Here is a 27,194-nt window from a genome sequence, read left to right on the forward strand (position 1 = left end):
AAGGACATAGCAGGAGCCCCGCCACTGGCCACAGCTCTAGCCATCTCCCCTCCAGAGTGGCCCTCGGGTTCATGACCCCCCATGATTCCCACGAGAACTTGTCAAATGACAGTGACTGGCTCGTTCAATCTTCCTGGCACTTTTCCAGTTTCAGCACTGAAGGTTCGACATTTTAGGAAAACCTCCCAGTCCCAGGCGAGCTAGGATGGTTGACCAGCCTCCTTTTGATTGAGTCAAGGATCAAGGTGGCCGGATGGGGGGTGAGGGAAAAGCTGAGTACCTTGGAATCCCCATAAATGCCGACCTCAGGGAATTACGATGAAACCATATAGAAACCAGGCAGGCAAGGGACCAAGACCAGCCATATCCCAGGTACCTGGGTCTGTAGCAGGGCCTCAAGGGAGGACCACACCTGTGCACTGTCTGCTCGCTCCTTCCCACTCTGCCCGGGGCCAAGCCCCCACCACAAATGACAACAGACAGCCATCTTCATAAGCATATTTTTATTGAAAATAAAAAGGCATGGTGCTTTCTTCCTCGTAAGCAGCATGTAGCCCACACTCCACACTGCCTGTCCTGCTTGCTGCACAACATGTCAGCACAGAATCGACATCAGAGGCTCGGCGGTGGACAGGAGGGCACCCACGTGTGTATTGGTCCATTGAGACAGAACTGGGAACAGGAGGCTTCTTCCCGTGCACTCTTAGCAACCATGAGGAAGGCAGGTCTGAGGGTATTTACATTCATGCATTAGATATCGTACACTACCTGGGCTGTTGAAATCATACTTTGTACAGATTCAGAGAGTACAGTAATTATATATATATATATAGATAGATATCTCTTTAAATATATATAACTGTATATAATATATATGTCTATTTTTACAGCTATTAGTCTTTCTTCCAAAACTTGCTTTAGAAGCATCTAAGCAACACCTGAAACCTCTGGAAGATCTTATATGCCATTCTAAAGCTGGGCTTGACAGGAGACGGTCGAAAAATATCTATTTGAGAAAATGCAGAAGAGGAATGTGCCTTTCCTTTCGAGAGTCTGAACTCTCGAAAGTTCAGGCTAGCCTGAGGATTGGTCCGTGTTGAGGGGCTGAAGATACGTTCCTGAAATTTAAGTTTAAGCTCAAATACCAGGGTGGGTGGTTTTAGGGATCTTCTGTTGATTAAGCTGAAAATCCATGGGGGCTCTCTCGCTGCACCCGTGAGGGCTGTCTTCCAAATGGCCGGTTCTGGGTTTGTTCTCTTTTAAAAACTGGGGTCTTTTCTTAGTAAAGAAGAAAAGACTGGGTGAGAGGAGATTTGACAAACTCAGTTTGGGGGAATTTATGTGCAAATGTTAGCTTTGCACAGAGCCCGGGCTGTGTGTCCCCAGGGAAGCAGACAGTAGCTCCAGAGTGAAGGACTGATGGTTTTCTGGGGAGCCTGGCTGGGGCTGGAGGATTAATTGCAAAATCTGAGCCACTCAGGTTTAAGCCCAGGTTGGGGAAGGTGGGATCAGTGAGCTTTTGCAAAAGTTGGGGTGTGCCCAGCCTCCCTCAATGTCCCCCCAGACTGACTGCCCAGGGCTCCACGACCGCTTAGCCAGGATTCTTCCCTCTGGCCAAAGATGCTCTCGCATCACTTCTGGACCCAGAAAAGTGTGTGCGTCAGCCTGGGGTCCTGCCTGGGTGTCTGCTCAGGGAACAGGCAGGGGACTCAACAGGAGCTGCAGGCAGTGAGGAAAGTACTCTGGGGTGGGGTCTGTCCTGCTGAGGGCCCACAGCCTCTGGCCTGCTTGTCACTCAGCTCTGCATCCTTGGCAAGTGGAGGGCACGAACCAGAGTACCCACTGGGTGGGGGCAGGGAGGAAGGCCACAGGTGGCTCCATGCTAAGGTGCACAGGGGTCACACAGGGAGAGCAAAAGCCAGTCCAGAGCCAAACCCAGTCCTCACACGGGGAACACTGAAAAGAAGGGAAGAAGCTTTCTGGAGGCTCTGCCCGGGGCCTGTCCTCAGCCTGCAGTCACTGACCTGGCGACAGGACCTGGGCCAAGGTCAGGGCGCATTCACCTTCTCCCCTGCTCTCGGCACACAGACACCTCTGTGGGCACCAGGGCTGCCGGACGATGGATGTTTCAAGGTTCAGCCCAAACGGGGATTGGTTTTCAGTCTGTCAGTCTCCCCTGGATGTGAAAGTCTCACCTGTGGCCCAGACGCCCTCCAGAGAACAGCTGACACTTGTGGGCTGGGAGACAGACAGGGTCCCCGGCTCGGACCCTGCATAGCCAGAGAGTGGAGCCGCTGGCTGTGATGGGTTCCTCCATGCAAGTGCATGGAGGGTGAGGGAATCAAGGGCCAGAAGTGTTCTTGCAACCCTCCGGGAGTGCAAAAGCACAAGGCTGCTGTCTCCGGGGCCCCAGTGATGTGCCCACAGAGTGACTGGCCACCAGCGAAACAGGCTGGCAGGTGGGGGTCACTCGGCCAGTAGACGGGGTCACGAGGCCGGGAGGGTCCCTCTTCTCCCGTCTCCTTTCCTTCCCTTCGTCCACCAACCACTCCAGAGGGCTCAGCACTTTCAGAACACAAGGGACATTCAGGGCAGCCACAGAAGCACACTGGCTCCCTCGGGATGATGGCAGGCCTGGGGGCTCTCAGGGGAGTACCAGGCCTCAGGGAGCGTCGGGGGCCCAGGCCGGAGTGCCGGTGGTGGGGTTGGCACGGGGGTGGCCTCTGCCGGGGGAAGGCAGGGCCTGGCTCACAGGGAAGCGTCAGGTCCTCTGAGGGTCAGGTGTGGGAGTGAGTCTGAGGACAGGGGTAGTGGCCCCCGTCCTTCCAGGGCCCCAGGCCTGGGGTTCAGGGCGTCGTTTAGCCCTGGACGGTCAGACCCCACCCGGGGGTGTAACAGGCTTCTCGGCTCAGTCTGGACTCTGCAGACAAGGCGCACAGCCCCCCGTGGTGGAGTCAGGAGGCAGGGGCCTGTGATGGAGGTGGGAGGGTGAAGGCAGGCCCTGAAGACTGAGACAGCAACAGGGCGGCGGGAGGATGGGTGGGAGCACCTTTGAACGGGGACGTCTCGTGGCTGTGCCCATGGCTTCTGTCGGGAACGGCGTGGTCGGGGAAGAAGAAGGTGGGCTTCCTGGTGGGGAGGGGAGGTTTCCTTTAGGCGAAAGGGGCAGGGGGACCTCTTCGCCCCAGCAGACAGGCTCCCGGCCTTCTTGGGGTGTGTGCTTTGGGCACCAACTGGGGGACAGTCCACGGATCAGACACAAGACGAGGAAGAGATATGGGGCATCGGATGGCGGCGCTACCCCAGAGACTGCTGCCTGCTGGCTCAGCCTGGTGTCTGCAGCATCCGCACTGTGGGCTGACCAAGGGGCGAGGCTGGGCAAAGGAGGCTTTCTCCTTTGGGAGGCTCGAAGCCTGCAAGGCGATGAAGTCCTGGACAAGCCCAGTGTCAGCTCGTGTCCACCTGCTTTCCCGCCTCCACCAGCACCACCAAGGCATCCCTCTGGCCAGCAGTCCGGGGCCTACGGACTCATACCACAGCGCTGTTCGCGTCCACCCCTTTGCTGCTCTGCGAGGAAGTCATAGGGTACTCAGCAACGCCAGTGCCGTTCTCCTCTTTTCTCAGGGGTTTCCTGGGGGCAGGAGTAGGGAAGGCAAAGGAGGGGGAGGCAGGCACACCCATTAGTTATCAGCAGCTGGTGGGGGCGTATCTTACCCTCCCAGTTACCCCACCAGGCTCTGGTCCAGGTCAGCTTCCTTGGGGCGCTAGTCCTTGTGGTCTTATGTTATAGGGTAACCATATACTGTGTCAGGCAACCAGGGCATAGTAAATAACAAAGCAGGGAAGATAGGTGTGACTTGGAACTGTTCTGGACAAACCACGATGTATGCTCAGCTTGGTATGCTCTCTGGTCAGCCTTCGGTTGATCTCTTTGATATGAGCAAATCGACATGAAGATGAATATTGGGGGTGCAGAGGGTTAAAAGAGGCGAGGTGCTCATGGTTGGGCTTTGTAGTCTTATTTCTGGGTGGTCAAAGGCAAGAGGAAAATGTGATGAGGTGGGTGGTGGTAGTGCTGTTGCTGGTCATGGCGGTGGAGGTGGGGATGGTGATGGTAGGGGTGGTGGCATTGACGGTAAAGGCAGTGGCGATGGTGGGCGGAGATGGTGGTGATAGTAAGGGAGGCGGTGGTGGTGACGATGGTGGAGTTGATGGTGGTGATGACAGTGACGGTGATGCTGGTGGTGAAGGGGACAGCGGTGCTGACGGTGACAGTGATGGTGGTGGATGGTGGTGATGACAGCGGTAACAGAAACGGTGGTATAGTGGATGGCAGTGATCGTCATGGTGATGGCAGAGAGGGAAATGGTGGTGAGGATGATGGTGAATGTCCAGACTAAATCAGTGCACACCCGTGGTTCTCAAACACTTCATGTTGCACCGCTGGAAGCTCATTTCAAAGGCCCTTTAGCCCCAGGAGCCATTCCTCCTAGGCACGCTGGGCATGGGGAAGGCTGGGAGGGAAGTTTTGAGAAGGCTTGTGCTCACTTGCTGAGACTGAATTCGCAGCATTGCTTTCCAGCCTGGCTCGGATGCCACCTCCTCTCTTTTGGGGTTCAGAAGGGCTTTAGCTCCTGGCCCCAGGCCTGAGTGACCACAGCCTCCTGATGGGTCCACGCCATACATGCTGGGTAGACTGACCCCATGGTACAATCCTGCTGTCTCTTGGGTGGACCTGAGGCCCAAGAGGTGACAGCTCGGTCACCTCCTGTATCATTGTGTGTTCACTAAACTGAATGTTTACAGTCATCGTTGAAAGCCTAGGGATTGATTGCTTCTGCCTTCTCAAATGTCCCTAGCGCCTCCCCAAACCCAGCGAGAGGACTGGGAGGCAGTGACAGTTTGATGCCTGTGGGATAAGGCTGTTGGCGATTAGTTTAGAGGAGGGAGGGTCTGTGCGGTAGTTATCAGTAGTTTCAGGGGGATGGGACTATCAGGCCTGTTCAGAGGCGACACGATGAGCAGCCACAGGTTGTCTTGTCCCCTCTCACAATGGTCTCCTGAAGAAGCCAGGCCTGAAGTTGCGAGATTCATTTCATGGGGAAGCTGAGGCTTTGGGAGAGCTGTGACTTGCCCGATGACCCCCCACCAGTTTGTGGTGGGCTTGGAGCACCACTCACTCCTACCATGTCTTGACCCAGACATCTTTCTACTGAATCACCATTCTGCTGCTCCTGATGATAAAGCAGGCCTTCTCTGCCCTCCATCCCCAAATGGGCCCTGTGGTCCAATCACCTTGGGAAGGCCCTCTGCCACCCTCCTCTTGGAGATTCCCCAAAGTTCTCAGGACCCTGCTCCCAGAAGCCTGTGTCATCTTGCTTTAATCTAGCACATACTGTGTTCTAGGGCCCCCCAAACCCCATTTTTATAGATGCTCACAGACACTTTCTGAAACTCAGAAAAGGCTCAGATGAATTGCCTTGTTTGTGATGGGCTCCTGGAAATGACAGACTCTGAGTCTCCCTCTCCCCAGGACCTTTCTTCCTCTGTTTCTCTTACTCTTCCTCCATCCCACCCACCCCTTTCCAGGGGCCTCAAGCAGTTCTGACCTTGCTGTGTGGGCTTGATTTCTGACTCAGTGAGGTCTACCTGACCTGGAAAATTGGGGGTGGGGGGTGCATTTTTTTACAGCGAGATCCTGTGTGGCCCCCAACATGAGGCCCTGCAGGGACTTAATTGACATTCCTAAATTTATCATCAATATAGAGGGATTTTGTCAGAATCAGAATTCCAGAAAATCAAGACAAAAATCTCTGCCCCCTCTCCCCCCAAAAATCTCTGGGCCCAAAGATTTTTCTGCTTTTCTCCCTAAAATATTCAGTCTTGGGCTAGGTCTGAAAAGTCAACTAAAACGGGTAAGGACAGGGGCGATGAGGCTTAAGGGCCTTTGAGGGTAAATAATGCCAAGATGAAGGAATCCTGGAACTTACAAGGGAGATGGGTAGAGCCTGGCGGGCACAGAGTTCCAGCCCTTTTTAGGGAGAGGGTAGTAAATGAGTAGGATTCCTTTTGCCAGGAGGAGAGGAGACATTTCTAAAGCCAGGCTGCTGGCTGCAAGACCCCTATTCCTGGGGCTTGGGTGGAGGGGATGGTGGCTGGAGGGACACTGGGGTCAGGACCAGGAGAGAATCCCAGGGGGATTCTCAATGCCTTCTCAATGGCTCAGCCAGCTTCCCAGGCAGGAAAGGGGGTCTCAGTGGGGCTCCATCCAGCAAAGAGGGCAACTTTTGGCTAGTGCAGCACCTCTCAGGAGCAGTCCAAGAGCCTGGGCGTGGCGAGGGGAGAATGGGCTGTCCCAAGGGCTCTCCTGAGAAGTACACTTGGTCTGCTCCCCTCCCTTATGGAGCTGAGCTGTCAGCCACTCTGCTCCCTGGGCTGCTGCCCCAGCCCATCCCCGAAGCCCTTCTGCGATTCACTGGAGCCTGGTGGACACTGGAATTTTACCTACAGCAGGACAACGCTCTGCCTTGAACACCTACCCTCATCCCCATCCTCTCTCTCAGCACAGCACTTTAGGGTGATTCTGCGGAAGGGCTGGGAAGCAGATGTCTAGCTCACTAAACCCAGCTCTCCCACTTTCTGGCTGTGTAACCTTGGACAAGTCACTTAACCTCACCATGCCTCAGTTTCCTGGTCTATAAAATGGGCACAACAACGGGGTCCATTTCATAGTCCTATGGGGAGGATTAAAAAATATGTTAATGCATGTCAAGCCCTTTAAGGAGCATCTGGCACACAGTAAGTGCTCCATAAGTCATGTTAGTTCTCAGGATGATGCAGTTGGAAAGGGTCAGTGCAGAGCTGCTCCTGTTGCCAGTGGTCTCCAGTCTGCAGAGACTTCCTACCTAATGTGCACCCTGCAGGGCTCCTGAGTGCTAGGGCGGCTGGTGGGGACCCAGCACGGCCCCCTGTGAGCCACCAGGGGGTTCCTGCTAAACCAGAGAAAGGCCCGTCTGCCTGGGTGCGGGAAAAGCTGGGCACACACGGCTGCCTACATGGCCTGGTTCCTAAAACCAAGAAAAAGGAAAGTGAGATTTTCCTTGGCTCCACGTCTGATTCCCAAATGCCGTGGGGCGGGGCCTCCCACCTCGAGAAAACTCCCACCCTGGGGGTCCCATGTTCTCTGCTTGGAGGGTGGCCCTAATGGCTCGCCACCAGCAGAATGCCGGGGCAGGGAGAGCCAGGACCCCCTTGCGGTTCCTGTTGACAGCACTGTGATGGGTTCCCCCTTCAGCCCCCTGCTCTGTGAGGGGTGGGGGGAGCTGGAGGCAAAGAACAGCTCTGAGAGCCTGAGAGTAGAGGCTGCTGGCTTGTTTCTTGTGTCCTGCAGCCCACTGAGGGTCTGTTCTTAGCGACATGAGGTTAAAGGTCTCAGACTCCCCCCATGGCCTACCCTGCCAGGAGCCAGCGTGAGGAACTCCGCCCGTGGCAAAGGTCATGAGGAAGGAGGCTCAACATATGCAAAGGCAGGATCGAGCCTCAGGAGTCCCCCTGGAAATTCTCGAGCATCTACCCCCAAAACCAGAGTCTGCCTACTTTCCTGCTTTGTGCTCTCACCTACTCCTCTGACTTTACGGGGGGCTGTCCCCCACCACCATCTCTCTCTCTGAAAAAGAGTTAACTTACAGATCCAGTTAATAAAGTTCCTGGGCGTGACAAGAGTGTTTTAGTTCACAAACCCCTCAGATGGCTCTCTAACTCGCCTGACAGGTTTACCCGGACTCCTACAGCTATGCATACGATTGTTTACAGTCTCCCAACAGTGAAAGGCACGGGAAGCTTAAGATATTCAAATAGTATAGAGCCTCTCGGAGAGTTAGAAATTGTTAGAATAAAACTAGTAGATTTCATTGTTGAGCCAATGTTTGCTGCCAAGTTTCCACATCCCCTGTATTGTATCCTTGGAAGTGTATTAATTAATATAGTTGGTATGTAGAAAAAATAAGTAGTGGCCTTGGTTTTAACAACTTTAGACCCTTAAGGTAATAAATTCTTTCCTTTGTTGTAAACCCACTGCACCTTTGCCCTATAGGAATGCAACTTTATCTAACACCTTCGGAGGATGACGCCAAACTTTAAAATAATTACTCTTAGAGAAAATAAGTCTTATGGTCGACAAACCTTTGTCAGAGTCATAAAATGTTAACAGGCCTTCTGGCCAGAAGATGATGTGAATCACCTAAACCATTTGTATACGATAAGTTTGCAGAAAAGAAACCCTGGTTTTGATAAGGATCAAAGACTTTGCATGATTTCACACCCCCTATTATCCTCTGTGTGCAACTTAGGGTATAAAAGCCCCTGTTGAAAATAAAGCTAGGGGCCTTGCTCACCGAAGCTTGGTCTCCCCATGTCGTTCTTTCTCTCACCTTCTGGCTGAATTCCCATCTGGAACGTGGAGGCTCGTCAAGCCTACTAATTTTGCCTGGGCTTCTAAGATCTGACTCGGAGGCCTTAATGTCTCCTCTCCTTCGGGAGAACGGGAGGACGCCTGCGGCCTACGTAGGTAACACAAACTCCTTGTCTTGGAGTTTTATTGGTTTTCCACGTAAACCAAGTTATTCAGCCTCTTTTCTCCACTGAATTTTCTCACTGAGCTATCCCTATTTAACCACTCTTTATATCTCTAATTAATACTTAACTAAGCTATCACTATTCTAATCGCCGACACCGTCATCCTGAGGGAATCCCTGGATCCAACCGGGGCTGGACCTCAGTACTACCCCCAACACACACACACACTACATCACACTACACACACATCCATGCCCATATGCACATTCAATAACACACATCCACACAGACATGCACATATACACTCATACATGCCTATACACACATGCATACATATGCATTGTACACACATACACACACACACATCCATGCACGCTCACATACACAGAGTTCCACCATGAGACACCTCTGTACGCCACAGACTTCTCCAAAGCTGGGTCAAGAAACGAAAAAAAAAACAAAAAGCAAAACAGCCTTTCTGGGCCTCTGAGGGTGTCCCCTGAAGATGAGAAGCAGCAGCCCATTTCTCGCCCTGAATCCTCTGCCATCACCAGGGAAGGTGAGCCAGGCATGTGGCTGATGAGCAGCCCCACTCAGTTGAGCCCCCTGTGTTCACTGCCCCTATCCCCACCCCCTGCCCAGGGCTTCCATGTTCAGTCATGTCTGTTGAGCCAGCTGAAAGATGGTGCTGCAGAGGTTCTGGGACTCGGGTCTTTCGTGGGAACCGGCTGGCAGGACAAGGCCTCTGGATCTTATTCTGAGTGCAGTGGGAGCCACTGAGGACTCCTTGTATGAGGAATTGCTATCTATCCCCTTACACTGCCCCATGACCTTGACCCAGTGTATCTGGAGAGCTGAGTTCCAAGAGAATGGAGTTTCTTGGGGATAGAAAGGTCTAAGCAGCAGGGACTTGTCTGAGTCTTCCATCTGCCAGCACTGGGCTCCACGGCCCCACTGCACCAAGGATCCCAGGCACACAGAGAAGCTGGCCCCTAAGCCTGCCTCCTACTGTTGGGAGGGGATTTCATCACCTACCACAGCACCCAGGCCCCTTGGAGAGAGGTGTTAGTTGCTCACTCATGTCCAACTCTTGAAACCCCATGGACTGTAGCCCACCAGGGTCCTCTGTCCATGGGATTCTCCAGGCAAGGATACTGGAGTGGCTTGCCATTTCCTTCTCCAGGGAATTTTCCAGACCCAGGGATAGAACCTGGATCTCCTGCATTGCAGGTGGATTCTTTACCATGAGTCAGTTTTAAAGGTGGAATTTCTCAAATCTACACAACAAGCTTCCATTCATGACACAGAAAGTCATGGAAGAGTTACTACCTGCCAGGCACATGCCAGGCGCTGTGGGGGACAGACAACATGGGTGAGACCGGACGACAGCTTCCCCCTCTAATGTGTGTGTGTGTGCACACACAGTCACTCACACACTTGTGCACAAGCACACAAACATGCAAACACCAACTGTTTTTAACTTACCTAAGAGCAGAAAGCAGAAATGCAAATCAAGGGAGAGTTACAACTCAAAGAACTTGGCAAGAAAGAAAGGTCAACCCCAGCCCAGGGCCCCATGACTGAGGAGGTGTGTTTGAGCTGGGTCTTGAGTGAGCAGTAAGGACTCAGCTGGAAGCCAGGAGGGCAGCTCCCTGAGTCCTCAAAGAATGTGAGAGGAAGGCTGGAAACCTCTGTGACCTGAGCTACAGCTTCCTCCTATGACCACAGAGGCGTATTCTGGCTCAGACAACACAGGGATCTCTCTTGCCCTCCTCCACAGTCTCCCAGCTGCCCGAGGAACCATGGCTTCTCAACTTGCCACACACTCAGTAAGAGCTAACCCTCTGCTGGGGCACCCCAAAGCTCCCCAAATAATGTAAATCCTAAAAAGAAAACTAACTTCACTGACTGATTTGCTATTGAGTCTATGATTCAGGAAAGACCTTGGAAAAATCTTCTATGATGGAGTTAAGCTAAAGAAAGGAAGAACTGGAGTGGGAGATGGGGAGGGAGAGAGCTGAGTGTGGCAAGTTCCCAGAGGCGAGGCTTGGAAAGCTGCTGAAGACAACGATAGCCCAATGGCTGCACATCAAGCCGAGAGAGCTACCATCCACCTGGAGAGGAGGACGGAATCTCCAAGACAAACACGGAACTGACAAATTGATCACCTAATGTATCTGAACATATTGGGAGAAGGCACTGCTAACTCCAGAGAAGGAAGCTAATCATAGTACACTACATGACTCAGCTGTGAACAATATTTATACAGTGTCATACGGAGGGGACCTTGGGTAGTCGTTGATCCACTCATTGAAGGAACCTCGAGGAAGCAGTTGGGAAGAGAGCAGGTGTTTTGTATTTACATTTCAGAGTAGTATTAGTTTCTAAATCTTGTACCTTCTATAGTGAAAAATGGATAATGGATAATGGATACAGTGGATAATGTTTAAAATCAACAGAAAATGTAGAGTATCCATATCACTTAGAACATGGAAGGAAATACCAGAAGAAACAGCTAACACTCAAAAATGGTTGCCTTTGGGACTTCCCTGGTGGTCCAGTGGTTAAGAATTCACCTTGCGATGCAGGGGACTTGGGTTTAATCCCTGATCAGGAAACTAAGACCCCACCTGCCACAGAGCAGTTAAGCCTGGGCCACACCAGGAGAGACCATGCGCCACAACTGAGACCTGACATTGCCAAATAATAAGTAAATTAATATTTTTTAAAAAGTGGTTGCCTCTTACGAATGAGATTTGGGGGAGAAAGAGGGACACTCAGGAGGCTTCTGGTTTTATGAATAGGCTGAGGCTCATTTTACTTTTTTAATTACTTGCATGTATTGCTTTAGTAAAAAAAAATTGAATTAAAAAGTGATCATGAACATTCAAAGCCCTAACTATACTTTCCAACCATAAAGCCCCCTCAAGGGTCACGCATGATACTCCTGACAGTTGGAATGGAAGAAGCAACCTCGCTTTACCCCCCTTCTCTTCCTCTCCCTCATTACCCTGAGGTTCATTTTTCCCCTCTTCATAGCATTCATAGTCTTTTAAAACAGTTCATTTATTAATTTGCTGGTGTGTATATGTTTGATCTGCTTCCCCCAGTTGGAGGAGGTGAACAGGAATCCAGTCTTGTTTATCACTACATCCCCAACGCCTAGTCTAGGCCCCAGCACACAGTAGGTGCTCAATAAATATGTGTGAGCAGTCTGTGCCAGTCAGTGGGTCCTAAGGCCCGTCAAGCAGACCTGGGTGTTCAAAAGTGCCTGTTCTACTGGAAGCAACTTGACCACAAAAAGCTGACGCGCGTGCCCGGGAACGCTCGGGCACGCACACACTGCCGCTTGCTCCCAGGAGCCGCAGGCTTGCTCATTGTCTGCAATCAGCGGCCTGCAGGGTCCGCCAAACTGTTCCATAGCCTTTTATTGGTCTTTCAGCCAATACCCTGTAAATTAGAAGGAAATGGCTGTCAAGTGACTTAATGGCTAATCGATGGCAGAGGGTGCAGGACCCATGCTGTGCGCAGCCAGAGGAGGCCGGGAGCTCTTCCGGTGCCTGGGGAGTGGGGATGACTCCAGGGAGGGGCCTGGGAGGGGTGGGGCCATGTCTCCGCCACACAGGTCTCTTCTCCGGATGAAGGGTGGAGGCCACAAACCCACCTAGGATAGCGGCCTCAGTGTTGGGAGTCCTCATGCCTGTGGGGTGCTCCCTGGCCCTCCTACCCGGGCAGTGGACACCGTGCACCTTGGAGCTTGTCCTTGTCTCACCGTGGACAAGATTCCTCCTCCCTGCTCACAGAACCTTGGTCTTCCCTCCAGACACGACTCTCCCATTGTAATAATATTACTTTGCCAACAAAGATCCGTCTGGTCAAGGCTATGGTTTTTCCAGTGGTCATGTATGGATGTGAGAGTTGGACTATAAAGAAAGCTGAGCACTGAAGAATTGAGCTTTTGAACTGTGGTGTTGGAGAAGACTCTTGAGAGTCCCTTGGACTGCAAGGAGATCCAACCAGTCCATTCTAAAGGAAATCAGTCCTGTGTGTTCATTGGAAGGACTGATGTTGAAGCTGAAACTCCAATACTTTGGCCACCTGATGCGAAGAGCTGACTCATTTGAAAAGACCCTGATGCTGGGAAAGATTGAGGGCAGGAGGAGAAGGGGGCGACAGAGGATGAGATGGTTGGATAACATCACCAACTCAATGGACATGGGTTTGGGTGGACTCTGGGAGCTGGTGATGGACAGGGAGGCCTGACGTGCTGCAGTTCGTGGGGTCACAAAAGGTCAGACATGACTGAGTGACTGAACTGAACTGTTGCAGGGGCGGGTGGGGTGGGTCTGATTAACACACAGGTGTCCTTGCAGAAGTGTGGGCAGTGAGGCCAGGGGCTATGCTGGAAGTGCCCACTACCAGAGTGCCCAGGCCAAGCACAGCCCTGGCACCTGGCCCAGTATTTACACATCTGGCAGCAGAAGGACCCGGTGGCCTTGGTCCTCCCAGCATCCCAGGGTCAGGAAACAAAAGCTCAGGGATCTGAGTAGAGACTAGGAGGGCTCCCCCACATTATAGATGAGGGCAATGATACCCACTGAACTGGGCTGGGGCTGGGAATGGAATGCAGGGCTCTGGATACCCAGTCCTGTGTTCTTTAAACAGCTCCAGGCCGTCCTGTGGTCTGATGACAGGTACATGCCAGACCCTGGGTGGGGAGGAGGCCTGGATGGAGCATGACATCCAGAACACCCGAGAGCCTGGGGCCTGACCATCCTGGGCCTGCGGATAAAGAAGTTGTTCACGCCAATGCCAGGGCAATGAGCCACTGAAATGCAAACTGTGTGGGCCTCCCATGGTGGGGAAGTCTCCAGAATTCGGGTTATTGACAGGGACTTGGGGGCTACTGCATGTGTTAGTCCCACTGGTTAAGACATGGGATGCCCATCTTCTTCCAAAAACACTTCTCAGGGGCCCTGGTCTGGGTGAGGTTCCCTTCCTCTGAGCTCCCCCAACCTGGATACCCCCTGAGCATCTTATCACCCAGCAGAGCTGGGACATTGGGAATGTTTATTGAGTCACAAGATGAAATTTGATCCACTGAGTGTGTGTGTGTGTGTGTGCATGCATGCTAAGTCACTTCAGTCGTGTCTGGCTCTGCGATGGACCATAGCCTTCCAGGCTCCTCTGCTCATGGGATTCTCCAGGCAAGAATACTGGGGTGGGTTGCCATTTCCTCCTCCAGGATATCTTCCCGACCTAGGGGTCAAACTGGTGTCTCTTATGTCTCCTGCATTGGCAGGTGGATTCTTTACCTACCAGTGCCACCTGGGAAGTGGGGTCTGTATGTAGAAAGTGCTAACCACACCCCACCTTCCTGCTATCAAGGTCAATGACTAGAGAGGTCATGGAGGGGGTGCTCTGTCTGCATCTGCTCCCCAGTTTCCTCCCCTCCCCAAGGCCACACCCCACATACCAAGCCAAGCTGGCACCTGCAGAATCACCTCATTTCCATTGCAATTGATTCTAGAACCATCCTTCCAGCAATCTGGCTCCATAAGGCTGTGTTGCGGCCATTCACAAAGATCTCTAGGAAGTCCTCCACTAGGACTCCAGGCTGTGAGAGGGTGTTTTTGTTTTGTTTTTTTTTAAGAAAGCAGGGTTTATCACTGAATTTCCCTTCTAATGGTTTCACAGCGACATGCAATGCTTTTGTTTCCTAAGAGAAAAGGCATGTTTCAGATGAATTATTAACCAAAAAGAATTGACTGTGAGGAAGAAATCCTCCATTTACTCTGGAGAGAAATGCACACAGACAGCTGCTTGGCCAGGCTATCTCTTACAGAGGTCGGCTGGGGGAGCAGGGAAGGGGCGTTTGCTGTCCCGCACTGGGTGTAACTTCTGCTGCCTCCTCCTTCCGCAGCCCACAAGGGGCTGATCCATTTTCCCCAGGTCAAGCTACCTTCCAGGAGGGTTCTGGGAGAACCAGACTCTATTGTTGCCTCCACTGGCCGCGAGTAGCACCCACTCCTGACACTGATTATCCATCTTAGGACGCCAGGGACACCCTCTCTGGACCGTGAGGATCTGGACAGGCAGAGGGCTGCGTGTTGCCCCAGAAGAGGATGCACATTTTGGCGCCAAGGCAGAAAAGGACTGCGCTCCATTTACTACATGGGTCGGGGTGCTGACACCTTTGTAGGTATCTCCTGGGCTCCCCTGTTTCAGCCAGTGGGCGGCACCTCAGGATATCTGGGAACATGGAGAAAGGTTGGGGCGTTTTCTCCCCGCACTTGTTTTTTAGGGCTGCATCTCCAGCAGTTCCAACCACAGGTCCTGCTGATCAGCCCCTCTTTTGAGTCTCCAGGCCCTGTAGATTTCCCTGGTACTGCGTCCATCCTCTGTCCTGGGATTGCTAACAGCTCGCACCTCTGTTATTCGTGAAATTCTTCAGAAATTCTATTGTTCTCAGGACTTGCCCAAGCCCCTGGGGGGAGCTCCGCCCATTCCTTTGGCTGGAGCCCCGCCCACACGGTAGGGGGAAGCCCCGCCCACACCCCTGGGGAGGAAGCCCCGCCCACACCCCGGAAGGCGTCCCATCCACGCCTTGGAAGGGATCCACTGAGCCATCTGAAGTGAGTTATCTGTTTTTCCAGGCGGCTGACAGGCTCGGGAACCAAGACCCAGAGCCTGTGGAAGGAGACAAGGGAGGCTCTCTGGTGCTCTGACTGGAGGTGGGGTGGTGCCTCCCCTCGCCTTCCCGGGAGTCCCCCAGCTCCGCTGAAACAAAGCCCGGCAGGACAGACGCGGCGGACACGGCCCAGAGCGGAGACATCCAAGTGAGCTGCTTCACCTGTTAGGTTTGCCCAGTCCTCCTACTGTTGGAGCAGGTAGCCTGTTTCTTCAGGAGAGTTTTGGAGCAGAGAGGAGGCAGAAGCATATCTTTTGGAAGAGCCTCAGTTTATTAAAAAGATGATGCATTTTGAAACCATAATTCAAAAAGATGCATGCCTCATCTTTTTAATAAGTTTGTTCTCAGTCGCTTAAGTCGTGTCTGACACTTTTCAACCCCATGGACTGTAGCCCGCCAGGCTCCTCTGTCCATAGGATTTTCCAGGCAAGAATACTGGAGTGTCTTGCCATTTCCTTCTCCAGGGGATCTTCCTGACCCAGGGATGGAACCCACGTCTCTTGCATTGGCCATTGGATTCTTTACCACTGAGCCACCAGGGAAACCCACCAGGGGGTGGGTTGGAGTGATAAATTGGAAGACTGGGATTGACATATACACACTTCTATAGATAAAATATGAATCGATAACTAATAAGGACCTACAGAGCTTTGCAGGTGGCGATAGTGGTAAAGAACCCACATACCGATGCAGACGACATAAGAGACGTGGGTTTTATCCCTGAATCAAGAAGATCCCCTGGAGGAGGGCATGGCAACCCACTCCAGTATTCTTGCCTGGAGAATTCCATGGACAGAGGAGCCTGGCAGGCCATAACCCATAGGGTGGCAAAGAGTTGGATACGACTAAAGCAACATAGCGTGCAAGGACCTACAGTATAGCACAGACCTCTACTCAGTACTCTGTCATGGTCTATATGGGAAAGAAAAGAATCTTAAAAAAAAAAAAAAGAAAGGATGATGCAGCCTGTCTCTGAGGGAAGGGGGTCCTTGAGGGGACTAGTGCCCCCACTCTCTGGCAGTGCCCCGGGTGGATCTTGAACACTTGCCCTAAAACCTTCAATGGCTCCCTGTGTCTGCTGAATCATGGGCCAGCAGCTACAGCTGGTGGGACAACCACATCCCCATCGGGCTTGGGGCTTCCTCCAGCCTCCCTCCACCCTCATCTCCAACCCCCCACCCCATCACAGGGGCTTCCTGATGCTTGGCGCTTCTGAATGCTTGCGCTGCTCTGCTTCTTAAAATCCTCCTCCCGCTGCAGCAGGCTCTCAGCTGAAACGATTTTTCATCCACATCAGGGTTCACATGACTCCTGCCTCTCCTGCCTGGTCCCGGCTGTTGGCCTGATGCGGCCCTTCGCCCTGGGTGCCTGACCACATGCAGGTTTTAAGACTCTCAACTTGATAGTTTATGGATTAAAGACAATCTCTTTAACAAGTGGTGCTGGGAAACCTGGTCAACCACTTGTAAAAGAATGAGACTAGACCACCTTCTAACACCATACACAAAAATAAACTCAACTTGATAGTTTACTCTTTCTGCTCTTGAATTATTAAAGTGAAACCACATAGAACAGCTGATTAAAAGGGTAAAGTTTAAATAACTTTGGTCTTATGATTGCTCAATAGAGATCCTTTAACTTTGGGTCTTAGGGAATTAAAAAAAAAACTTTCTTAAAAACATATTAACAAATCCTCTGGTATTTTGCAAGCAACATTATTGTTCCTCTTTTGATTATATTGTCCCCTAAAGTCCCCCAAAGCCTGGTGTGCTGCAGTCCATGGGGTCACAAAGAGTCGGACACACTGAGCCACTGAACTGACTGACTGAATGTCCCCCAAGGCCAGGGAGGCCATTTTTTGGGAGAAGGCTAAGAACTGGAAATAGAGGGGTGGGGCCAGAGGTTCTGTGTTGTAATACCTCGGCCTCAGGCCTCAACAATAACAATGTTGAGCTTCAGACCCCAACTCAACAAGGTGCTTGATAACCTTGTCTGAAAGGCAAAGTGAGATAGTGTTGTTCAGTCACTCAGTCATGTCCAACTCTTTGCGACCCCATGGACTACAGCACGCCAGGCTTCCCTTTCCTTCACCATCTCCCAGAGTTTGCTCAAACCCATGTCCATTGCATCAGTAATGCCATCCAATTATCTTATCCTCTGTCGTCCCCTTCTCCTCCTGCTTTCAATCTTTCCTAGCATCAGGGTCTTTTCAAATGAGTCAGTTCTTTGCATCAGGTGGCCAAAGTATTGGAGCTTCAGCTTCAGCATCAGTCCTTCAAATGAATATTCAGGATTGATTTCCTTTAGGATTGACTGGTTTGAGCTCCCTCGTGTCCAAGGGACTCTCAAGAGTCTTCTCCAACATCACAGTTCAAAAGCATCAAAGTGAGATGGTAGTTAAGAGAAATAACAGCAAGTGTTACTGAAAGATAATATGCTGTTTGGTTCATTCATGACCCTTTGGGAGTACTCCTATTCATCCTTCAAAACCCAGCCTTGTTGTTGTTGTTCAGTCACTAATTGTCTCTGACTTTGGGACCCCACGAACTGCAGCATGCCAGGCTTCCCTGTCCTTCAGTACCTCCCGGAGTTTGCTCACACTCATGTCCATTGAGTCAGTGATGGTATCTAACCATCTCCTCCTCTACTTCCCCCTTCTCTTCCTGCCCTCAATCTTTCCCAGCATCTGAGTCTTTTTCCAGTGAGTCAGCTCTTCGCATCAGTTGGCCAAAGCATTCACAGAAGACCTTCTCTGAGGCATTTCTACTTTTCCTTCTCCCAAGAGAACCTCGCTCCTTTCTCTCTCATCCTTTTTCCATCTTCCACTATGGAGACAGTGAAAGCTGGTGCAGCTCTTGGTGAGCACACACTTATGCCAGGCACTGCTGACCATGTAGCACTGCTACATATTGTGCAGACCATTCACAGAGGGCATCTCACCACTCCCTGGGGGCAAGATCATTATTCTTTACCCCCGTTTTACTGATAGGGAAACTGGGGACCAGAAAGGTGATTTCCTCCTGGTCACACAGCTTGAACTGGAGTCTGAATTTTGATCAGATTCCAAAACCTAGTTCCAGCTCCAAACCAGCATGGTGCCCCCTCCAGGGGATTCGTCACCCACCCTGCAAGAATTATTTCCATCCTCCCAGGCCTGGAGTGAGCCCCTGGCAGTGGGTAGAGGAGCTTTATCCTGCCTCCAGCCTGACATATAACTGGTGCTCGTCAAATGCTCATAGAACCCCCTAAAATGACGGGGGGGGGGGAAGGGGAATAATATCTGAGATCAACTTTAAAATACTTCAGCAAAGAAAAAGATACAAGGAACAGGAAACAGTAAATATTAGCCAGATCTTGGTAACTGTTGAATCAGGGTAAAGGTAGGTGGGTGATCTTTGTACATTCTTTCTGCTTCTTAAATGCTTGACAATTTTTATTATTAAAAAACAAAAACGAATGGAGGAGGGTGGAGGAGCCCTGAGCCCAGTTTGAGTCCCTTCTGGCGCCAGAGCTGGGTGAATACTCACCTCTTGATGGCTTTGTAGCAAATGATGACAAGCACAGTGAGAAACACCAGGGAGGCACAGCATACCGCGATGATGATCACCAGCCCCGACCACCAGCTCTCCTCCGCGGGACACGAGGTAGCGTTGGGAGCTGAAAGAGGCAGGAGCAGCCTGAGTGTCCCCTGGATGTGTGGGTCCAAGCTGGTGTCAGGGGTGAACCATTGTAGGTGACACCAAGGCTGGCCTCGCCACCATCCATCACCCAGATGAAGCCTCTCCAACCTGTCCTGCCGTCCCCACCCCCACCCCCACCCAGTGGCAGGTGACGTCATGGTTGGCCCCCAGCCAGGTGACGTGCTCTGAGCTGGGGTTAAGCACTGCAGCCTGGGCTATCCATCCTTCCTGGGCATGAGCTAACTGACAGCAGGGTCGGGTTTAATTTCCCATGAAAAATAACAGAACATCTTCTCTCAGTGTGGGTATTAAATCTGCTTCCTCTGAAGGTGGGAGTGAGGAGTTGGGCTCACAGAGCACACGGGGTGCGGGGCAGGGACAGGGAGGAGAGAAAGGGAGGCCTGTCAACATCAGTTTCTTAAGCTATTTTTTTTTTTTTGCAAGAGACAAGTTTTCTCTCTTGGTCCCTGTGGTGGGTACCGGTAGCGTCTCAGCCTGCACAGTGGCCACAATTTGAAAAAGTCATTGACAGAGCATTTGACAGGGGTTGCTGCAGGACCACCCTTGTCATTACTCAGTCCGTGGGGTCCTTGGGGAGAACGCGTCCTTCCCTTTGGCACAGGCTGAGTGAGGGGACCCATGTACAGACAAAGCTTGCAACAAAGTCGGTTTGCTCTGCTCTGAGAAAAGCAGAGACATCATATAGCTTTACCCCAGAGGTTTTGGAAGACCTACATCCAACTGGGAAGAATTGCTTGGAATTGCAAAAGGAACGGAAGTGAGGGAAAGAGAAAAGGGGAGAGGGAGAGGGTGGAGGGACAAATAGACAGTTTATATAGACACTATTAGTTCGGGATGGTTCTTCAAGACATGTGAATATGTGTAACAGAATCAAAACTATGCCCTAGATTTAATAATAGGCACCATGAAGAGTGCAACAGTATGTGGGGATTCAGTGAATAATTTCCCAAAGGATGCCATGGGTGGTTTCATTATTATATTATTATTGATGATATTGTTGTTGTTTGAATCATCAAGGTATAATTTACGTATAGTGAAATACACCCATCTGAAGTGTAGCATCTGATCAGTTTTGACAAATGCATACACCAGTGTAAACCACACCTCTGTCATGACACACAGTATCACCATCAGCCCAGAAAGCTTCCTTGCGCCTTCTAGTCTGTCCTGACCCCAGAAGCAACCACTGTTCTGCTTTCTAAAATCACAGATTAGATTTGCTTGTTCTTGAAACTCACATAAATGGAATCATGCAGTGCCTGGGTTTTTGTTTTGTTTTGTTTTGTTTTTGCTTCCTTTATTTAGCAGTGTTTTTGTGATTCACCCACAATGTTGGATATTTAAATAGTTCCTTTCTTTTACAGCTGAACAGTATTCCATATGTATGTACCACAGTTTGTTTATCCTGTTCAACTGTTGATGAATACCTAAGCTGTTCACAAGTTTTTACTTTTGTAAACAAAGCTGCTGTAAACACTCACAAATAGGCTATAGACAGCAGCCCGTGGGGATGCTCGCATCAGTGGCCCACAGTTTACCCAACATTGCCAAGGCTGGGGCGTTTGTCTACCAGAGAGTGGGCCCAGTGGGGACAGCACCCCTCCCCAGGCAGCACTTGAAAATCTTTGATGGCGGAGGTGGGAGGGGCTGTTTTTGATCACCCAGCAGCAATGGATACATGGTAGGACTGTCCCTCCAAAACCCACCAGGGCTCCTGTTGAGAAATTCCATCCGTGGAAACAGAAGGACAAGTTAATTCTAAACTTCATTTGGAATTAGATGCTAAATTTCAGAGCGCCTCTCTTGATGTTCTTTTCTTTTCATTCACTATTAATGAGGCGAGAATCTTCTTCTTGCTGACTGTTTTCAAACACAATTAATGCTGAAAGCAGGAAGGTTTGTTCAAGAAGGTCCTTCTGCAGAGTTCCTTGCTAATATTCAGCAGTGTGAATATTACTCACCGCTTGCGTGTGAGGAAACCACCCCAGGCAAGATTAGTACCAGATATGAAAAGAGGGAGGTGTTCTATGAAACAGTCCAAGACATAAATCTTGGATTTTGCCAAGAAAACAGCTATTGTGTTCAAAGAATGTGTCCTTATTTATCCCTGCTTGACTCATTCTTTTTATATTAGAGAAGATCAGGGGATGCTGGAGTCAGAGGAAGGCTGTGTGTGTGTGTGCTAAGTCGCTTCAGTCATGTCTGACTCTATGCGACCCTATGGACTGTAGCCTGCCAGCCTCCTCTGTCCATGGGATTCTCCAGGCAAGAATCCTGGACTGGGTTGCCATGCCCTCCTCCAGGGGATCTTCCTAACCCAGGGATGGAACCCCTATCTCTTAACGTCTCCTGCATTGGCAGGTGGGTTCTTTACAACTAGCGCCACCTAAGAAGCCCCAGAGGAAGGCTAGGAGGTGTCACTTCAGAAAAGAAAATAAATACTGAGTGAGGCGCAGGATCAAACAGCTTTTGCAGGGCCCAGGATGAGGACACTGGATCTTTAGGCTGCAGACCAGGTCCACCCCTGCCTGAACTTCTCTCCCACTGGGCGTGGCCTCTCCTGCTTTCCAGTCTGTCCAGATAAGACTCTTCACCCTGTGGGCAGACTGATGATTCGTATTCAAGAAGATAGAATCATGAAGGTTTTCATTCATTAATTCATTTGTTCATCCACCAAACATTTACTAATAAGCACCCTCTGTGCCTGGTAGCGTGCTGGGAGCTGGGAGTACAAGGATGAATCAGATGTCAACTGTGCCCTTTCCAGATCTAATGCCAGCTGCCCAAAATCTGATCACCTCGCTCAAGGAGCCAGCGGTCTCCGAGAGAAGAGACACAGAAGTGCTAACGTGCAAGGTCAAGATCATTTGTGGCCAAGGAGAGGAAGCCACTTGGCACCAGGGTTCAAGGGAGAGGCGTGATGCCTTGTGAGAGGCAGGTGGTCAGATGGAGGAAGCTGAGGCCACCAGAGTGTGAATTCCCAGACACAAGGCTGCCAGGGCACTGCCTCCTCTGTCACCCGCCTGCTCTCAGCCAAGATTCTGCGAACAAGACAGAAAGGCAGGAGCTGTCATGATATCTCAGGGGTCACGACACCCTCTCTCCTGGAACTCAATGAGGCTTTGTCTGCTGCATTCATTAAAGACCCCTGATGCCTGTAAAGATAATGAGGCTGGCATCCAGAGAGCGATTTAGAACGACATGGGCCGAGTTTCGCCTTATCAATGCAGTTGCTGTCTTTTCAGTCAAGAAATGCATCATTAAAAGCTTATATTCGGGACTTCTGCTTCTGGCCAAGATAAGGTAACGAGGGCCAGACTTGGCACCATTATACCCACTCTGGGAAACATCTCAAAAATATACCAAAAATATAAAAATGGTTTTCAAAATAGTGGACATCAAGGTAACAAAAGGCAGATCCTTGAGAGACAAGAAACAAAGGAGGTGAGAGTTCCCTGGTGGCCTCGTGAGTAGGGTCCCAAGCTGTCACTGCCATGGCCCGGGTTCAATCCCTGGTCGGGAAACGGAGATCCCGTAAGCCAAGTGGCACAGCCGAACAAACCTCTCCCCAAAACCCCAAAATCCAAAAGAGGTGAGCTCCATGGCTTCTCTAGCTTACTGCTGGGAGACAGGTCCCAAATATCAGTCCTGGAAGGGCGAGACCCCCCCCACCAACCCTACCAGGTTCAGCCCACTCAGAACATCAGGGAAGTTGGGCTCGGAGGGAGCAAGACAGATGAAAGTCCCTCACAGGGACTTCCGGAAGAGCAGACGGAGCCAAAAGCACACAAGTAATTCCACCCACAAACAGATAATTACATGCTGTGTCGAGCGCTGGAAAAGAAACGGAGAAGAGGCCAAGATGCCCCCACAAGTGTCTGGAAAAGAGGCAGTTGGGATGGGGTCGCTTCCGATGTCCCCGTCTGATCAGGCATCATGGATACTAAGCAGACCAAGGAGATTCCTGTCGGGGCGGGTGGGCCTGCCTGGAGTCTGGTGTCACGGGAGAACCGCATGAGGTCCCCTGCTCTCAGGGACAAGCGCCTCCCCTGCATTCCTCACCGGGGTATTTGTGACTATCAAATGGGGTGATGGAGACAGTGTTCTTGAGGGAACCAGGAGGAGCACCAGCATTTGCTGAGCACCAACTCTGAGGCTGCTGTGCACTGCTGTGCCCCCCTTCAGCAGTGGGGACACAGCCAGGGACCTGATGGGGCTGGAACCCAGTGTGCCTGTGACAGCCCTCATGGCAAACTCAGCGTGTGTTTGCCTTCGACTTGGGACGGGCCGCTTCCATATGTCCTCAGAGAGCCGGCTGTGCCTTGGAGATACCCAATTGGCAGGAAGGAACTGAATGGGGCACGAATAGATCAAAGGAAAAGCAAGTTGCGGGGAAACAACCTTAGTCCTCCAAGATATTTTTCTAGGATTTCTAGAAGGGACTGAGAGCTGTGTTCTTTGTTTTAGCCTGATGTTTCCCTTGTGAGGCTGTGGTGGTGGTTCAGTTGCTCAGTAGTGTCCGACTCTTTGCAACCCCATGGATTGCAGCACACCAGGCTTCCTCGTCCTTCAACATCTCCTGGAGTTTGCTCGAGCTCATGTCCATTGAGTCGGTGATGAAACCATTGGGAGGTGGAGGCTGTGGTTTATCCATGTCTCGGCCTCTGGACCTGCATATGATCACCTGCAGAGGCCAGCCCCCTGCTCACCTGGCCCCCCATTTCTTGAGTGCAGCCTGAGTGCCAGGCCCTGCTGGTGACACCACAGGTGTGCAGGGCATCCTTAGACGTCTCTAACTTTCACAGTTTGGTGATTCATGGCCAGGCTGCCCAAGGGGCTTCCCGACTGATGCTCAGGAGCTGACCTTGGTAACGGCCAGGGGAGGAGGTGCGACCTGCACGGAGAGCTGAGACTCAGCTTCCAGCCCACCAGGCAGATCACAGCCACTGAGCGCAGCTTGTCTAGGGTCCCCTGAGCTGCAGAGACTGGTCTCCTTCAAGGGGCTAAGGTCTGTGAACCTGCTTCTCAAACCACAGTGGACACACTCAGCCTTTGCCATGGAAACTGAGGTCAGCCTCACGACATGGCCAGGAACTCGCCAGCCTCGGGTCTCAGGGGCTGGGCTGGGCTTTGGGAGTAGATGCCAAGGGGGCCACACAGCCTTGATCCAAAAGACAGTCTCGGGGCACAGTTGGCCCTCAGGGTGGGTGGGCTCCCCCTTGGTTCCATGCTCTCCTGCCCACCTGGAAGCCCTTGAGGACCCCGTCCATCACATCTAGGAATTGTGCACACGCTGCAAGTTGATGGAGTGTCTGAAGAGCATCGAAGAGGATGTGTTCTCTCGCTCTGCCTCAGTCTGCTCACCTAAACCCCTGTTGGTTTTATCTGGTTCACGAAGACAGCAAGGGGTCCAGGAACTTTGCTAATACACTTGTGTGGTGGCAAAACCTGGTTCTCAGACTGTTCAGACAAAGGAGGACACGAGGCGGGTGGGGGGGCAGACCTGGGTCTCAGGCCCCCCAGCCCTGCTTCACGTGCTGCCCCCACAGACCATGAAGGACCTGGGTTTGCAGTCCTGCACGGTCTTTCCCCTTCACTGCCCTGGGGCCCCCAGCCCTCTGCTGGGCTGCTTGACACAGACTGCAGGCCCCCTGGAGGGAAGGGGGGCACAGGGCGGGGGCCCCCCTCTCTCTCATGCCCCGCCCCCACACAGAGCCCATTGTCTCTGGACACAAGGGACCAAGTCAGGCCGCTGCTCTCCATTCACGGGCACCCAGCCTCCACGGGGAGGCCTGTGCCAGGGGCGTCCAGCCGCCCGCCCGGGCCAGCTCGGAGTGGGGCCCTCATTTCCTCCCCAAAGATGCCAGAGTGTGTGGCCGGGCTTTAAACCACAGATACAGGCTCAGACCTTGGTGCTTTATACAAACCCCTGAAATCAGCCCCTACTTCTACAGAGAAAGGAGGAGTCTCCTTTGAGTTGGTCCACATGAAAATAGTGATCCTTTGCACCTCAGCTCAGAGGGCTTTTCCCCCTCCTCTGCCAATGGCAATCTGGCTTTGGGTGCAGCACAGAGACCCCCTTTCTCATGTCTTCCTCATGCCTCCCCCAGACCTGAGGTTCTCAGAGCAGGAAGCCCCCGGCTGCCCAGTAACAGCTGGCAGAAGGTCTGAATTCCCAGCTCTTGAGGGAGCCTCCGCACCCCACCTTTTCCAGGACTCAGGGGCGCTCCCTCTCCACCCTGCAGGTTGGACACTGCAGCCTGAACGAGGGTCCCGGCCTCCAGTCCAGGGCCGGGAGGAGATGGTGTTCTTGGGAAGCAGGGCTGTACTGGGGCTGCTTGGGGAGGGGGGCTGTCTCGCCCATTACCCTGCCACAGTCCTATTCCTTGTCTCCACTGCCTCCCAAATCTGGCCCAGGACTCCCTTCCTACTCCTGCCAGCTGGGCTGTGGAGGCCACAGCTGAGCTTTCCGGGTTTCTGTTCACTGTAGACTGAGATCACTGGTTTATGGAAACTCAGGAGGCCTTGGCCAGTTCTGGCCAGTGACACGAGGGGGAATATCTCCTGGGCGCTTCCACAGCTGTCTCCTCGCTATTCAGGAGAGGCATGGAAACAGGCAGGAAATAGCCATGGAAATAGGTGGGCCTCTTTCCCTCATGGACACAGCCACGTCCTCTTTACCCCCAAAGAGAGCAGCTCTGGGGGGGCCGGGGCACTGGGTGGATTACAGTGTAAAGCAGAGCGACCTCCAGGGGCAACTTTTGAACAAAGATGGATTTGGTGAAGGTGTTCATCACACCAGTACCTGAGGGAAGAGTCAGAGCAAAGGTCCTGAGGTCACTGCAGGCCTGGTGTGTCGTGGGCAAGGGGAGGACAAAAGGAGATGAGGTGGCTCAGGATTGAGGCTGTGAGAAGGGTTTGGGCTTTTACACTGAGAACGAGGTGCCCGGGGGGTCTGGAGAGAGGGTGGTAAGGTCTGACTTAAGTGTTGGCTCAATCACTCTGTGTTTAGACTGTGGACTGTGTGTGTGTGTATGCGTGTGTGTGTGAGGATGGGGAGTGTGGGAAGCTGGGAGGATATTGCTGATACCCAAGAGAGAGCTGACAGTGGGTGTCAGCTGTGGATGTGGTAAGAAAAGGTAGATTCTGAGTACGTTTGGAAGGTTCAGTTCAGTTAAGTCCAGTCACTCAGGCACGTCCGACTCTTTGCGACCCCGTGAACCGCAGCATGCCAGGCCTCCCTGTCCATCACCAGCTCCCAGAGTCCACCCAAACCCATGTCCATTGAGTCAGTGATGTGATCCAACCATCTCATCCTCTGTCGTCCCCTTCTCCTGCCCTCAATCTTTCCCAGCATCAGGGTCTTTTCAAATGAGTCAGCTCTTCGCATCAGGTGGCCAAAGTATTGGAGTTTCAGCCTCAACATCAGTTCTACCAATGAACACCGAGGACTGATCTCCTTTAGGATGGACTGGTTGGATCTCCTTGCAGTGCAAGGGACTCTCAAGAGTCTTCTCCAACACCACAGTTCAAAAGCATCAATTCTTCGGCGCTCAGCTCTCTTTATAGTCCAACTCTCACATCCATACATGACCACTAGAAAAACCATAGCCTTGACTAGACAGACCTTTGTTGACAAAGTAATGTCTCTGCTTTTTAATATGCTGTCTAGGTTGGTCATAACTTTCCTTCCAAGGAGTAAGCATCTTTTAATTTCATGGCTACAATCACCATCTGCAGTGATTTTGGAGCCCAGAAAAATAAAGTCAGCCACTGTTTCCACTGTTTCCCCTTCTATTTGCCATGAAGTGATGGGACCAGATGCCATGATCTTAGTTTTCTGAATGTTGAGCTTTAAGCCAACTTTTTCACTCTCCTCTTTCACTTTCATCAAGAAGCTCTTTAGTTCTTCTTCACTTTCTGCCATAAGGGTGGTGTCATCTGCATATCTGGGGTTATTGATATAAAGCTTGGATGTAGGTGTGAGAGATACAGAAGAGTTAAGAATGACTCGAAGGATTTGGGGTTGAGCACGCAGAAGGATGGAGCTGCCATGAGGGATGCGAAAGGCTGGGCAGGACGGGCTTGCTGGGTATGGAGATCAGGGGTGAAGTCTGAAATTGCCATCACACATGCAAGGGAGAAGGCAACCCACAGTGGGATCTAGATTCTGAGTTGAGAAGCAAAAGTTCTGCTGAAGGAATAAGCTTGGGGACCGTCAGCACAAT

General features: G+C 51.7%; 1 protein-coding gene across 4 annotated transcripts in view; it reads right to left on the reverse strand.

Moving 5' to 3' along the window:
- Positions 1-488: 488 nt before the first annotated feature.
- Positions 489-27,194, reverse strand: part of PRIMA1 (proline rich membrane anchor 1) — a 69,748-nt gene continuing 43,042 nt past the window's right edge. For 2 of the 4 annotated variants that reach the window (XM_061395162.1, XM_061395163.1), the window contains exons 4-5: positions 18,793-18,922; positions 489-3,631 (exon numbers count right to left, since the gene is read on the reverse strand). In XM_061395162.1, coding sequence (XP_061251146.1) covers positions 3,529-3,631; positions 18,793-18,922 — 233 coding nt within the window. In that variant the 3' untranslated portion in view covers positions 489-3,528. Of the gene's footprint in view, positions 3,632-6,905; positions 12,025-18,792; positions 18,923-27,194 lie in introns of all 4 variants that reach the window. The other 2 variants (XR_009732166.1, XR_009732167.1) reach the window with 2 other exon arrangements.

Source organism: Bos javanicus, chromosome 21 (genome assembly GCF_032452875.1).
Source record: "Bos javanicus breed banteng chromosome 21, ARS-OSU_banteng_1.0, whole genome shotgun sequence".
NCBI classification, from domain to species: Eukaryota; Metazoa; Chordata; class Mammalia; order Artiodactyla; family Bovidae; genus Bos; species Bos javanicus.